At 36.4% G+C, this 14,579-nt stretch overlaps 1 protein-coding gene across 2 annotated transcripts in view; it reads right to left on the bottom strand.

The window, feature by feature from the left end:
* LOC124154060 (protein phosphatase PP2A 55 kDa regulatory subunit) overlaps nucleotides 1-13,847 on the bottom strand; it is a 34,450-nt gene extending 20,603 nt beyond the window's left edge. Inside the window, exons 1-6 of one of the 2 annotated variants that reach the window (XM_046527559.1) lie at nucleotides 13,721-13,847; nucleotides 7,110-7,175; nucleotides 6,633-6,730; nucleotides 6,240-6,405; nucleotides 2,544-2,656; nucleotides 922-1,099 (exon numbers count right to left, since the gene is read on the bottom strand). In XM_046527559.1, coding sequence (XP_046383515.1) covers nucleotides 922-1,099; nucleotides 2,544-2,656; nucleotides 6,240-6,405; nucleotides 6,633-6,730; nucleotides 7,110-7,175; nucleotides 13,721-13,820 — 721 coding nt within the window. In that variant the 5' untranslated portion in view covers nucleotides 13,821-13,847. Of the gene's footprint in view, nucleotides 1-921; nucleotides 1,100-2,543; nucleotides 2,657-6,239; nucleotides 6,406-6,632; nucleotides 6,731-7,109; nucleotides 7,176-7,366; nucleotides 7,538-13,720 lie in introns of those variants that run through there. The other variant, XM_046527560.1, reaches the window with a different exon arrangement.
* Nucleotides 13,848-14,579: the final 732 nt, after the last annotated feature.

The following is a 14,579-nucleotide window of genomic DNA, read 5'->3' as shown; positions in this document are numbered from 1 at the left end:
CGATAGTAATTGTAATTATGACGACTTTTTCACTGATTGCAATAACCCCGACTGCTATTATTTACTTTCCTCGTTAGTACGTTTTCCTGGTTAGTACGTTCATTTTTCGTGGTCCCTTCAGAAACGTACTAACCAAGTTCCACTGTATTCAAATGATGATATTTTCACTTTATTGAGATATGAGAGAATGAAAGTATGTTTCCTTGCGTAAAAGATTGTTTGTATGTGCGTGTGAATGTATCTAAGAATATAGTAATATACTGGCATTTTTTGTGTGTTGTTTGCTCGTAATCCTAGACACTCCTACTACAAGTATTTACTGTGGCAGTGAAACCACCAGATTCATCGATCAACGTAATATATTAAAGGCAGAAGATATAATGATTAAAGGTAGGTAGACGATGCATTCTTTGGGCCCTTAGATCGCAGTGTAACATAATGAATCAATTTAAGTATTCAGTTTAGTAATGTAGCGTTGAAATACCGTACTTTCCCGAATCCACGCGATCGGTCAACTCTGGGAATAATATTACGCATTTTGATTTGCAATGCTCAAGATGCAACTCTCAGACTATATTAATGCTTATCGATTTTGTATCTAATAATGGAAGAATATGCGGTAGAGTTCAAAAATATCGCAGTGAATTGAATGAAACTTCACCGAGAATTTACCGTGCATTTCTCCGCTGAGAATTTCACCGCGCCGATCGCTATCTCTGAGGCACTGACGCAAAGGTTCAACATACGTAAATTTCGACTTACGCAGAGTCTGCCGGAACGCATCTCTTACGTAACTCGGGGGATGCCTGTATAGCAAAAATTGAAGCAATGGTTTTATATTGAGTAGGTAACAATTAAATTTCACTGTTCACACTATTTTATATAAAATAAAATTTAATACTAAGACAATGCCAAGGATACTGAAGCTTTGGTCTGTGATTTCTAGATGCCAAAGGTTGATCCGAAGGTCATCAGCAGATAAATAGGTTTCCTGGTCAGAATTTACACTTATTGAATTTATGTGATAGGTATGTGCATTTGCAAATATTCTCCTAGGTGATGCTTCAACCAGTAACTCCATGGGTTTTATTATTGGAACCTAAAATGAAAGAAAAGCAAAATAAAAAAATCACTTGAGACGGAATGTTTGTGAATTACGTATTAATTAATAATATGACTTGTTAAGCTACATAAACACAGATCGTACAAAAGCCACAGCCACAAAGCTAAGCAAAATTAAAACTTGATGCATTTTTTAAACCCTACACAATAGAATTTCATACTCTAAAACCTCTGGCTGCAAAAAAGACCAGCAGGTGCAACCAAAACAATAAAGTAACTAGTTTTCACAAAAAAATGAAGGATGCTGTTAGAAAAACTCGGGCTCTCCTTACTGTAGCATATGAGGCCTTCCTGTTGCATTACATACTGAGAACTAATTTAACAGATGATCATTAAAATTTCAATTTTCAGGATGAATTTGAATCATTTTGATTGTAAAATTGTCATCTTTTGGGTAAGCACATGATTGACTTAGTTATAACAAGACCTAGTTAGTAAATAGCCAGAAAAATCCTTAAATCTAACATAGAAGCAGCATAAATTGGCCTAGAACAGACTCTCTTGTGTATGTGATAATACTTCCTAGATTCACAGCTACTCTCATGGTTATGTTATTTTTACCATCATCTCATTCATAAACCCATGATGAATAGTCTAAGCTAAGATTAATCTGTATTATGCTGGTGTAAATATGAAAGTACATCGAGAAAGGTTAATGCAAAAGTGGCTCCTCTACAGGTTTCAAACCACATGAAAACAAACTAAAAATGGGAAGGACAACTTCACAAACTGAGAGGCTTTATACAACACTTTTGGATATAGAGTGATTTAGAGAGAGAAAATTTAAAGTTTAAGGCCATGTATTAAAAATTAACCAAAAATTCCACCCTTCCTTCAAGTTTAAAAGCAAAACAAAAAAAAAACTACCTACACAATAATAAAAACATGGAAATAACGGGCTCATTCATCAATTAATGGGTTCAGTCAAACCCATAGATAAAAGAAACAATTTATTGGTTGCCTTAAGGAAAGGAGCTACGTGAAAACCTTTTCTCGATCTTAATGAGCCCATGTATCAATGTTTTTGATAAGATATCACAACAGAGCTAATGAACAATACAAGGACTTACAATGGCTCAGCTCGTCTCCATTGAAAACACTTGTGCCGGTGAGCAAAAACTTCTTCGCTCTTTTTAGAGAATAACTAACATGCGATTCATAACCATTGCCAGAAGGAGCATGATAGCCACGTGGATATATGTAATGCTAGGATGCTGATGGAAGAGTCTCACGATAAATTCATTTAATTTATTTGATACTTCTTAAACCGGGTAAACTTTTAAAAAGTGTCTCTCATCCTAGCTGGATACTATTTTTGTAAAAATTTATTAACCATGATAGATAATTTGTAGTTATATCAATTGATAATATATTCAAAGTAGGACAACGGAGATATAAAATTTAGGAGGACCAATTCTTACCCTAAGAGACGTGATGCATGATGGATCTCTCATCTGCCCATTCTCCTCTTTGGTGTTGTAACCTTCCACCCTTTTATCCCTCTCGGACACTTTCCACAGTTTGATCGTTTTATCTATGAAGAAGAGAGAAGACATAAGTGGAAGAATAGGAACACAAAGCTTACGATGAACATGAGTTCAAAATCTTACAGTCCACCTTCTGTCACGTAACTAATTATAGGAAGTATAGAATCAACCTAAGTGATAAGGTCGATAAATTAATCATTATTTTCAAAAAAAGACACTTTTGCTTCACAGAAAAATACTTAAGATAAAAAAACATTTTTCTATTGGTATTCAAAATTCTTTGGTCTGGTCCAAGCACAATTCATTTTCAGTTCATGTGTATTGTATTTCTCAAAAATACACCAAATTCAATAACTTTCTTTTAGCATTTGCAACAATATCACTTTGCATTTCCAACTTTAATAAATTTGAAATAAATACCAGATAATGGCCAGAACAATTAAATATTTTTTGATGAAAGATTGTCCTGTGTGAGACAAAATCATAACAGTTGAGCAAGATATTGGTCACCTATCCAACATGTTACGTTTCTAAGATTTTTTCCTGAATTAAAAAAATATTCCGAAGCATTTAATGGCTTGGCTTAGAACAACTCAACAACCAGTACAATAGATTTAGTCTGTCAAGAAGAAGGAGGAGACTACATTTATGGAACAAAGATGCTTGCATACACTTGTTTAAATAGGATGAATACCTATGTCACATTTCACTTATCTCACAACACACCACATTTAACACTTATGAACAGTGAGACCATTTATCCATCTCATAAAAAAGCCTACATTACTTTATCTTTTCAAAGTTTGAATAAAATATAATAAAAGTGTTAATAAAATAATTTCAGCCAACCCCCAGCTAAAAATATTATTTTCAAATGAGTGACATCTGGCACAGGAGATATCTGTCACTCTTATCTCCATGAATGACGCCTTCAGGGTTAAAAGCAAAAGTAGACAGCTGCCCATATGACTCACCACCAAAAGACCACCACATTAGACCTATACTCTGTCTCACTAAAGGGACTGCCTAAAATGAGTTCTAATTCTGAAAAAACTGTTAAAAAACGGAAAATTGTTCATTAGAAGTACAACATATGACCTAATGCAACTTCAGTAACAGGGAAAATGAACTATCAATTTCAACTTTGAGAAAAAAGTAACAAACAAAAGAAAATGAACATAAACGCAGGGTTTCATGCCCATAGTACATCGTGGGATACAATCATCATTTACAGATTAAGTCATATTGGCATCAAGAGAAGCTTCAATGTGAGCATAAACAAACACCACAAGCAGGGGCTGCAGAGATAAATGCTTACTTTCAAAGGAACAGCTACTATGCACCACATAGGTAGTAACTAGTTTGTTGTAGGCACCTCCAGTTCCTTATGGACACTGCTTATGCATTCAGAAAATTTCAGTGAAAGTTGAATATCTTTCAATTTAATTCATCCATATCATGAAAAATTAAAAACAAGAAACTTCGTGCATTCACATGAAAAATTTATTCACACATTTACACGACCATGATTTCAATGTAAGATGTCATCATCAGGTGAACTCAACAGAGGTCCATCACATCATAGGTATAAAATAATGGACCTCTGTAGAGTTCACATGATGAAGATGTCTTACCCATAAACCATGGTCTTGTAAATGTGTGAATAAGTATTTCATATTAAGCAATTGCTGCAGTTATGCCAATTTAAACAAGGTTACATTATTTTTGGGCATGAGTCTATTGTGAGGGCAGTCACTAACAGTATAATAATAATTATTATAACGCCAATGCCATGCAAAATAATCATTCACTACTCATATGCACTGCCCACACAATAGACACATTCTCAAAAATAACGTAGCCTTGTTTAAATTTGATTCACAATAATGCCTTTCAAATAGCCTTCAAAGGGAAGAATTAATAGAACAGACTGCAGCACATGCCTGACGTAGAATTTCCCATGAATTTCTGTCAAATAAGATAGGACTTACTTTAAACATTGAAAATATGCTTTTATGAGTAAAATTTTAGTCACACACATTAGCCATAGTGACAGGCAACTGAGCAATGAAAGCCCCACAGATCTCTGACACTGCCAATGACCTGCACTCATTAATTAAGCACTACCGGTATGGATTGTTACTGGTATGGACATTAAGATTGAGGTACTATGAAACAGAATAAACTTCTTTTCAATTCATTTGAAACGTTCTTATAAGTGACATTGTTGTGAAATGAAATTGGGAAGAAGAGGAAAAAAGTTTATCTGCCAAAGCATGTGACATGATAGTTTGATGAAAACAAAAATAGAGCAAGTGATGAAGGAAATAAAAGAGATGAAATACACAAATACAAAAGAACTAGCTGATAGCAGAATTGATGTAACTGTGACATCAAGCCAATCTTTGAATTGCTGTCTGATGATGATGAACTTGAGTATCCTGCCCTACCTGCCATAAAAAAATCTGTAGACAACTTAAAAATTGTTGTGAGATTAGAGTGATGGCTTGGATGCTTCTTCCATTTACTAGTGCTTTATACGTAACACAAATCAAAGTACTTCTTCAAGTTCAAACACGCCACCTGCCAATGCCCCACCACCTGACTTGATATTCAATTAACAAATAGAATTATTTACTTGATATCCACTCAAAGCCCCTTTCTGCGCTCACAGCTTGCATTCTCACTAAAAAAAAACTAACATAGTCTTGGGTCTCAATTAACACAATTGGGTCTTGGGTGAAAATAGATGCAAAAAATTCTTCTAACAACTATGATGGCCAAGAATAAAACTATTCTCCATTGCTAATTACAGCTAGTAATGGGAAAATGCTTGTTTAAAAAGTTACTAAATGCAACTAAGCTCCTATAAAATGGAATTTATCTTGAGATTTAAAATGTTCAATAAAATCAATTTAAAAATTCAAATCCATTTGTTGAAAAGTGTGGTGGCATATACTAGCTCTCTTTAAATAGGAAACACTTTTAATTAATTCTATTAGAGGCGAAAGGGTTAATACTAAGGGTAATGACAACCTTCACTAAAAGACTAGGGATGGTTTGGAGGAATTTGGCGAAGACCTCCACTTACACCGCTGAAATTCTCAGTAAGCATTCATTCCACATTTTCAGCACAATCTCTCGCCTCACATTAACATTCATACCATCCAACACAAAAATTCTAGTTTTATTCTGTTTGGTGCAAGATTATCTAACAATGGAATTTTCACACTGACATTTCACAAAGCAATAAAAATTACTACTACTAGCATTCCCATGAAAATATGCTTCATTAGCACATATTATTAAAAACTCATTGATAGGATTAGAAATTTTACAAGAAATGCAGAGAATAAAAAAGTAAAATGAAGGAAGATGAGAGCAGGTGAGATCGACCATGAACACACAAAAAAGCAGCACATGGAAAGAAAATGAGTAAATGGGTTTCATACATTCCCAATAGTTTTCTACACTGCTTCCAACGCAATGCTTTAAGTTGACACAAAGAACTTAGGCACCTTATCACAGCGCAAGCACTCAAACTAGTAAACATTGACACAAACCAGCTTCAAGACCAATCACTAAATTGAAATAAATCTGTATTGAACAAATTTTTATAAAATACATTACCATTAGTTGAGAGCAAAAAGTGAGCCGGATTTTTCCTCTTCAACCACCTAATTTTGTTGATTTTTTCTTCAATTTCCAAACTCTTCAAATAGTCAAACTCAGGTTCATGACTTTGGAAGGTGCTATACACGTTGTACTCTCCTCTTCGAGGCATGGTGCTCTTTGACTGGAAATAAAAGACTGAGTTCAGCAATACAATTTCTTTTCCTCGCATGATAGGCCACTGAGCAAAAATCACATCAAGTGTCCCTCAAAGCATTGAATGTTCAATGTCTATATAAAAACAATAAATCCTGTCAGTTCTCCCCAAAAACGCAGCCCAAGGCTTGAATTATGATCAATAGGCATAAGATAGATGCTAATAAGGCAAAAAAAACTAAATGGAGTACTTACGATTGGATCCCTCTGAAAAATAACCACCCTCCCTCCTTTGTCTCCAGTTGCAAGAAGATCGCCATCGTGATTGAATTCCACGCAGGATATAATGTCGGCTGAAAAAAGAAACAACTTTATTTTATATACCCAAGTCATTGCTAAATCTGACACCAAGTGAAGACGTTGCGAAACATTAAGGTCATTACACCAATTACGAGCAGTTTTCGTCCGTCAAGCGATCACTTTAGTATTATTTAACAGAAAATTGCTCTCAGGAATGAATGGTAAAACTTACTTCCAAAGCATAATGAGATCTGTAAAAGTAATGTGTAATGGTTTCAAAACTCTCGCGGCCAAACGCAAAATCAAAAGCTCATAAGTTATAAATTAAACATCATTCAAACGCTCAAAATAGTTTATTAACATTGAGAAATGCTACGTAGCAACCGATAGCTATCACTATCATGGAAAATATTCAGTGTAAATCGAACTTACCTTCTGTCACATCATCTTCGAGCGTCCCCTTGACTTGCGAAAAGCACCACTGTATTTCCCCATACGCTGTAAACCAAGCAAATTTCAATGAGATACACGTTACACAAGGGTAAATTAAGCGCATAAATATATTCAAGGTATCCGACAAAACATATCACTCGACTTCTCAAATTCAAATTTTCACTGTCAGTTGACTGTTACGAATCACATTTAGGTCGCGGGAAGGTTAGTTTTCCCACCCTGACAATATAACTAACCGGCCATATCAAAGGAAGAAAGTGCGTTTATATATACTGTGCTCTTTGCCTGTTCAGAAAAACAGATTATAATTAATCTGTGACAAACAGGGTGTCAGATGATATTAGATTCGTAACATTTCCATCCACCGAACACGGACACAATGGCGGCACTCACGAGTGCATAACAACGGTTATGACGTCACACGTTGCGAACCTTGCGAACTTCGGGAATAAAATCATACAGTCGCATTGCGCGTTCACTTTGGGCGCGAAATATGATTTAAACTGAGAGAGCGATCGGACTTCTTTGGTTCATTTTCGATTATACAATGAGTAAAATTGAGATTTTAACAACAAGTATGAATACTTTAAGCTTAAAATATATATTAATCTAATTAAAGCCCTAAATTAACTATTTTACCGCGTAAAATACCATATATCAACATAATCTTCGATTTGTAAAATTTTGCGAGGCTGTGTTCTTTTACGGAGGAACAAAATTAATACGGAAAAAACTTAAATCATGGGGATATATATAGATACATTAAAAGTTAATTAAAAATATTCAATCGAATAAATCTTCTAAATACTAGCAAAATGAAATAAAAATACGAAAATTGCCTGGAAAATATTTTTCAACGGAAATGACACTATTTTGAACGGGAATCAGAACATTAAATGTGAGGAAGTAATGAAAAATACAACTTTAAAAGGTTTAAGTTAACACTTGAAACTTATACAAACTTATATACCACTCGTGCCGTCGATATTCTATTAGATAGAGATTTTCCGAGAAATGAAAATGCCTTAAAACTAAGTTTCAGAAAAAAATAGAACTTGTAAAATACGTGTAATTATGTGGTCTATATCAGGGTTATCTTGAAATACCCTATTTAAAATAGTCTTCGGTGACAGCAAAAAACGTCTCCAAGCGCTTCTTGCCATTGAGGTAAGAGAGGCTATATTTTCGTATTTTAAGTTCATTTTGCTGGTATTCAGAAGAATTCTTTGATTACATATTTGCAATTAATTGTTAACGTATGCATTTATAGTTCGACGATTCAAGTTTTTTTTCAGTATTAATTTTATATCCCCGTTAAATTCTATTCTATAGTAATTAGTACATGCGTTTCATAACTTTCACATTCTTTCTGTGATCATTTCATTACTCTGCTCGGTAAAGGTCTTCCCTTTATTCATCGGCTATATAAAGCCTCTTGTCTACATTCAAATAGAGAATTTCTCCCCGAATGTTGGATCCGGCTATCGTCCAATAGATGGTAAACGCACGGCCAGAGGAGGTTTCTCAAACATTTTAACGGCCGATATAAAGAAGATCAGATTGAAAGATTACTCGTCATTAGAGATGATGGTTATAGACGGAAGAATTCCTAGCCTCAACAGCTAACTTGCCGAGAAAAAAATAGATAAGCATTATGAAGCATGACCTTCGAGTCAGTATGATGTTGAGTGGCATAATATATGGTAATACATAATAAGTGGTAAAATAAACGTGAAGAATTCGGAGAAACATCGAGAAACCATTTCATAGTAATATGCGCCTATGTATTTCACGTTCGTTACCATGACCGTTTTACATTGTTACCAAGTAATGAAAAACGTCAATCACACAATGAATATCGCATTTGCAGGAAAACGTGATTCTAATTTCCATCGTCAAATTACGCACGTGTTCTATTCATTAATTTTTGGTCTCCTCAGGGAAAAAAATTAGTGTACAGGGACCAATGGCGCAGCGAGGGGAGCAAATCAGGAGTAATGGAGTGAACAAATACATTATTACAAACGAAAAAAAAAAAACAAATTCCAATATTAACCACGAATAGTTTTTGCATTCAACACCACCTTCAGGTACAGACGTAGTGTATGTTCAGGCTAATGTTGGGACGCAGAATGGAGGGGGAGTTATCCGGGGAATAACCGCGGACCAGCCCTCGGCATACCTTAACGGGACCATACGCAGAACCACATAAAAGAGTGAAAATTCTACAGAGCAACAATTCGAACCCGAATCTCTCGGATTCGTGCAAGGTGCTCTACTACTAGAACAACAAGCTAATGGGCTAAGGAAATAGACTTGGAAGTTTCAGACGAAGATAAGATAGATGTTTCCTTTTAATCAATAAGGTATTTTTCTCGTAGTCCTAGGATTTTTTACTTTAAAGGTTTATTCAACACTTTGGAAACACTTTTTTGTTCAAAATCGTCTTATTTAACGCATTATGTAACTTGTTAATTATGACTCCCTCGCAGAAATGGAGGGGAATACCTTATTGCATAAAGTATTATGAATTTGTGATTCGTATTTTATACTATTTCGCTTGAGGGTCAGAGGCTCGGTCCTCCCAAAACACGAAAATTTGTGACCACACGATTTTTTCCTCTATTGAGTAGATTTCGACATTATTTGATTTTTCTATTAGCTCACACTACCGAAAATATAACAAATAAGTTTAAAAAGTTCTGACTCCTCATTACATAATTTTTGTGATTATAGTATCCGGATTTAAATATATTAAAATATCTGGATTGTCCTTGCAAGGGAATTTTTGGGTAGTTGTGATTCCTCCCATCCGTATTTTGTTTGGGGTGCTACATCCGAATCCGATGTTTGATAACAAAGTTTAAGGGTGAAAAATTGTCAAATTTGTACAAAAATGTGATTGAGAAAAAGTTACACCCTAATTTTTCTGGTTTTATTCTGGTTCAACTTTACACCAATAAAGTCTCAGTAAAAACCGAAAAACATAAAATTTCTTATAAATGCATATCCTAAGTTTTTCGCTCTCACAAACCGTTCCGGCTACAGAACTATTTGAAAATATTTGAAGTTTTTTGGCGTAGCATCGCGAAATTTTGTCGACAAAACTCAGATTCGGATTCAGCGCACCTAACAGCATGCAGAACAGTACAAATCAAAGCTACTCCAAAGCTTGTGTAAACTTCTCTCGGAATTCCCAACACGTTAGTTAATCAATTTCTGCCAACGTTGCAATATCCAACTCGGGGATCATCCTCGGGGACGCTGAATGTCTTTTCCAGGAAATTGGCCTTCTTATCGTGGAGAATTATGTTTTTCATTTAATAATAACTCCACAATAAGAAGGCCAATTTGGTAGAAACGACATTCAGTAGCCCCGAGTCGGAGCTCGAAACGTCGGCAGAAATGGAATTTTTAACCCAGTGGAAATCCCGAGAGAAGTTTACCCACATAATTCGCGGAGAAAGGATCAAATATTTTTCTTTACTCTATAGCTTGTCAGACAAAAATGTTTTCCCACAGGACTATCGATCAATTCCCACCTACCCAGCGATACTGAGTTTACAACAATAGAGGTACACTAAGCAACTGGTGATCGTCTTCATGCATCTTTAATGCGAAAAGATGAAGGGAAATGATTAGATAGTGAAATCAAGAAAATCGGATACAGATGGATCATGTTGTTGAATCAAAAATCTAAGTGACTACGAGGATAAAGAAGATGAAAGCCTAAACAAATAACGCGAAAATTACGGCAAGCGGAAAAGGAATATTCTGAAGCTGAGGGGAAAAAAATCCTGGAGCATATTGATCACTGAAAATGAAACTAAGCCATTTGGATGTAATACTGATTGGTTTCCTGATGCACAGAGCACTATATGAAATCAACGATCTCAACTCACTCACTTCACTGATTAAGAATGTTTCACCGAAAAAACGAAGGAAGATCTGTCTTCATGAAACATTCGAAATAAGCAGAGAAATAATAGGCTTCCGGTGATTAACTTTCTTGAAATTAGATTCGAAAATCAGAATATTACAACATCTATTTGACTCGTCGAAGCGCTACAAAATAAGCCACATAAATATGTCTGAAGACAGGAAATACATATGCCAATCGAAGATAAATGGAAAAATATCGTTAATTGTTTAGGCGTAACGCAGTGGCGGATACAGATGGGGGGCACAGGGGGCGCGCGCCCCCCCCCCCTTGCGGGTCCGCATGTATTGCCGAACATTGCAAAACCACAATTGTAACTTTTTTATATCATAAGATGGCATTGACTTCTACATGTTTATAACCACTTTAAATAAAATTTTCATATACTTTGCCTGTGACTTGATCATCTTTTATTACGATAAAATTAAAGGCAATTCAAGATATGTTGCGCCCCCCCTTGAGTTTTTTCTATATCCGCCACTGGCGTAACTTGGTGAAAGCGATTTATCATTAAAATTAAAAAGAAGAACTTTGTGCTTTCACATTAATATTTATTCACAAATTCACAAAGACGTCATCAACCTGATGATGACGTCTACGTTGAAACCATGGTCGTACATTTGTGAATAAATATTAATGTGAAAGCACAAAGTTCTTCTTTTTAATTTTAATAAGGAAAAATGTCTCTAAAAGCGGTTTTGCGATTGTCTTAGGCAATCATCAACGGCTGTTTTGGAGATATTTTTCCTACCAACTACAATTGGCATTTGTATTTCCAGCCATCGCACGTAACCAATCAGTAGCTCAACATAATTATTTTATATATAGATGACGTGACGGATTTCTCCCGAGTATGTCTTGGAGACATAAAAAATGAAAAATAAAGGCAAAGAAGTCATCAGAAGTTCAAAAACTTCCAATCTTAATTATAATTTCACGTATGCATATGCTCCCTGCTTCATTCAAACTGTCCTCAAAATGTATGCTATCATAAGCATAGGCGGATCCAGGGGGGGGGGGGGACGGGGGCACGTGCCCCCCCCCCCAGACCCACAAAAATATGCATGATTATTAATACGGTCCCATTATCATTGCGTTCGTTTTGTATTACGAGGTATCGTTGTGCCCCACCCAGAACAAAATCCTGGATACGGCCTTGATTGTGCCCCTCCCAGAAAAAAATCCAGGATCCGCCCCTGATCATAAGCATAACGTTAAACTTAATAATAAATTCATGAAATGAAGAAATTTTCACTTTTCATTTAGATAACTAATAAGGATTGTTCAGGCTCAGGATTGGAATATAAGTAAGGAATATAATATGAGTAAGGAATAATTATATCAATCAATACAATAACTTGTTTCATCGTGGAAGTATATCTTTGGTATTCACAACCAAACTAGCGACGTTATCAGAGCAACAAGAAGAGCAGCATTTTAAAAAAATAATAAAAGTTATGTACCTATATATTTCACTTAAATTAACTGGCTACTTAAAATTTTGATAAAGCCAATTTTAGTAGAAAATTTATACGTGGGACTATTTCAGAAAGTTATCAATTGAAAAAAATCGACAAGATATCTTTTCTATATGAGACTTGAAAATGTATGAGACCACTCTCTTGAAATTAATGAGAAAAAAATGCACTGAATGAATTAAATTGTCAAGAAATGGTTCTCGGATGCCTCATGCGATTTTTGAGTTGAAGAAAGTTGCGTGTTTCAGAGGGACAGGGTGAATTGAGGTGAGGGCAATGAGTTCTAAAGCGACTTCCTTTTAATGGTTAAGATTGTTAGGTCGTAGGGTACGGGCAAGAGGAAATTTAAGCAAATTTATAGCCTCACGTTGTAAGAAGGTTTCAGGAATGAGGTTGGAAACCCTACCGAGCATCAATTTTCCCGGAATACGGAGAAGTTGATTGCTTGCGTGGGATACCGAGAAATGATTTCTAGCAACTACGGGATTCTTTTCACTGCGATTGACAGTCATGTGAATATGTGGACTGAGGGGGATAGAATCCCACAAGAACCCTAAAAATATAAAAAATATCACAAAATCATACTTTTTTGAAATATAGTCATTGTACGTCTAAGTCTTACGTCTCTAAAGCATTCAAATTAGCAGGTAGTTCATCTGCATAATTTACGAAATATAATAAGTTTATTTAATTATTTAAATAATGCACCCAATATAAAGCAAAATTTCATGTATTATTACCCGGTGTAATATGCTGTTCAATATTATTTATCTCTTTCCCATAGCCCAGTCCCAGCGCAGTATTTACTTTTAACACGTTGTGCACGGATGGGGAGAAATCTCGTCATTTTTTCCCGAACATCCGGAGGGACGAAGATTCTCGTGATTTAGGCGCGTCAAATTTAAACAATTTTAAAGCATACTATAGATATTTGGAAGTACGCTTCCAGTTTTTGTTCGTTACAAATGTGAATAGACGTATCGCAGTGTTTGATATGATAAAGTTATATTTTAAATATTAGCTTATTAATCATGTGTAAACCAAAAGCGGTTCGCCAAAATTGGCACTTATTTTCAACCTCAACTCCGCTATCCAGGTACGTCGTTCTTCTATATTTAAATACCCCGAAAGCAGAGACTATGTTCACTGGGAGACACCATTTGAGTCCTCACAATGTCTCTTGCTGCTGCCGACGGCCGTGTTGATCATCACGCCCAGCTTGGAGAGGCTGGACTGCCTGATCATCATCGCAGCCTCCTTGGTCGCCACCATCGGGGTCGGCGCCGGCGCCTGTAGAGGCCCCCCCCACCTCCACCCCCGGCCCTCCACCTCCTCCGCCTACCGTGCTGCCGCCTGGCGGCGAACGGCCGCTCCACGCAAGCCAGAGGGCTGGCCGCGGCGGTGATGATGGCAGAGGAGAAGACCGGCCTCCGGGGGCGGCGATGGGGAAGGCGGAGGCGGCGGTCGGGTGCGGCGTACTGCCTGTGTCTCTCACGCGCCTGCAATCAAAGGAAAGGAGAAGACAACTGTAAAAGCGGTTTAGTTGAAAACAGTACAGTCAAAACCCCCACATGGCGGACATGCATGGATCTGAAAAAATGTGATCTATTCAGAGGGGGCTGCTGTTCGAATCCACTTCGGCGCAGTCTTTGTGTGTTGTAAAGCCAGTGGCGTAACTAGGAATATGCTTTGGGGGGGGGGGATGGGATGGCCTGGGGGGCGATCCCCCACCCCCCTCAGGAAACGGGAGATCCGGGAAAATTTTTGAAAAATGACATTCCTGGAAATACATTTTACACCATTTTGGCACTAAAAAAGTAACTTTAAAAGGGATGCAGTCATAATATGTCAAAACTAGACAATAGTTTTAAATATATTTTATACTTCTCTGAGGCTTTGGGGGGGGGGATCTATCCCCTCATCCCCCCATAGTTACGCCACTGGTAACAGCCTCGCTAATTAAAAATATCGCCACATTAATTTTAATACCTAATAATAGGTGGGTAAATATGGAAACAATTCCCTTTCAGC

This window comes from Ischnura elegans, chromosome 2 (genome assembly GCF_921293095.1).
Source record: "Ischnura elegans chromosome 2, ioIscEleg1.1, whole genome shotgun sequence".
Classification (NCBI taxonomy): Eukaryota; Metazoa; Arthropoda; class Insecta; order Odonata; family Coenagrionidae; genus Ischnura; species Ischnura elegans.
Note: the sequence above shows the minus strand (reverse complement) of the source record. Positions and strands in the feature narration are given on the sequence as shown.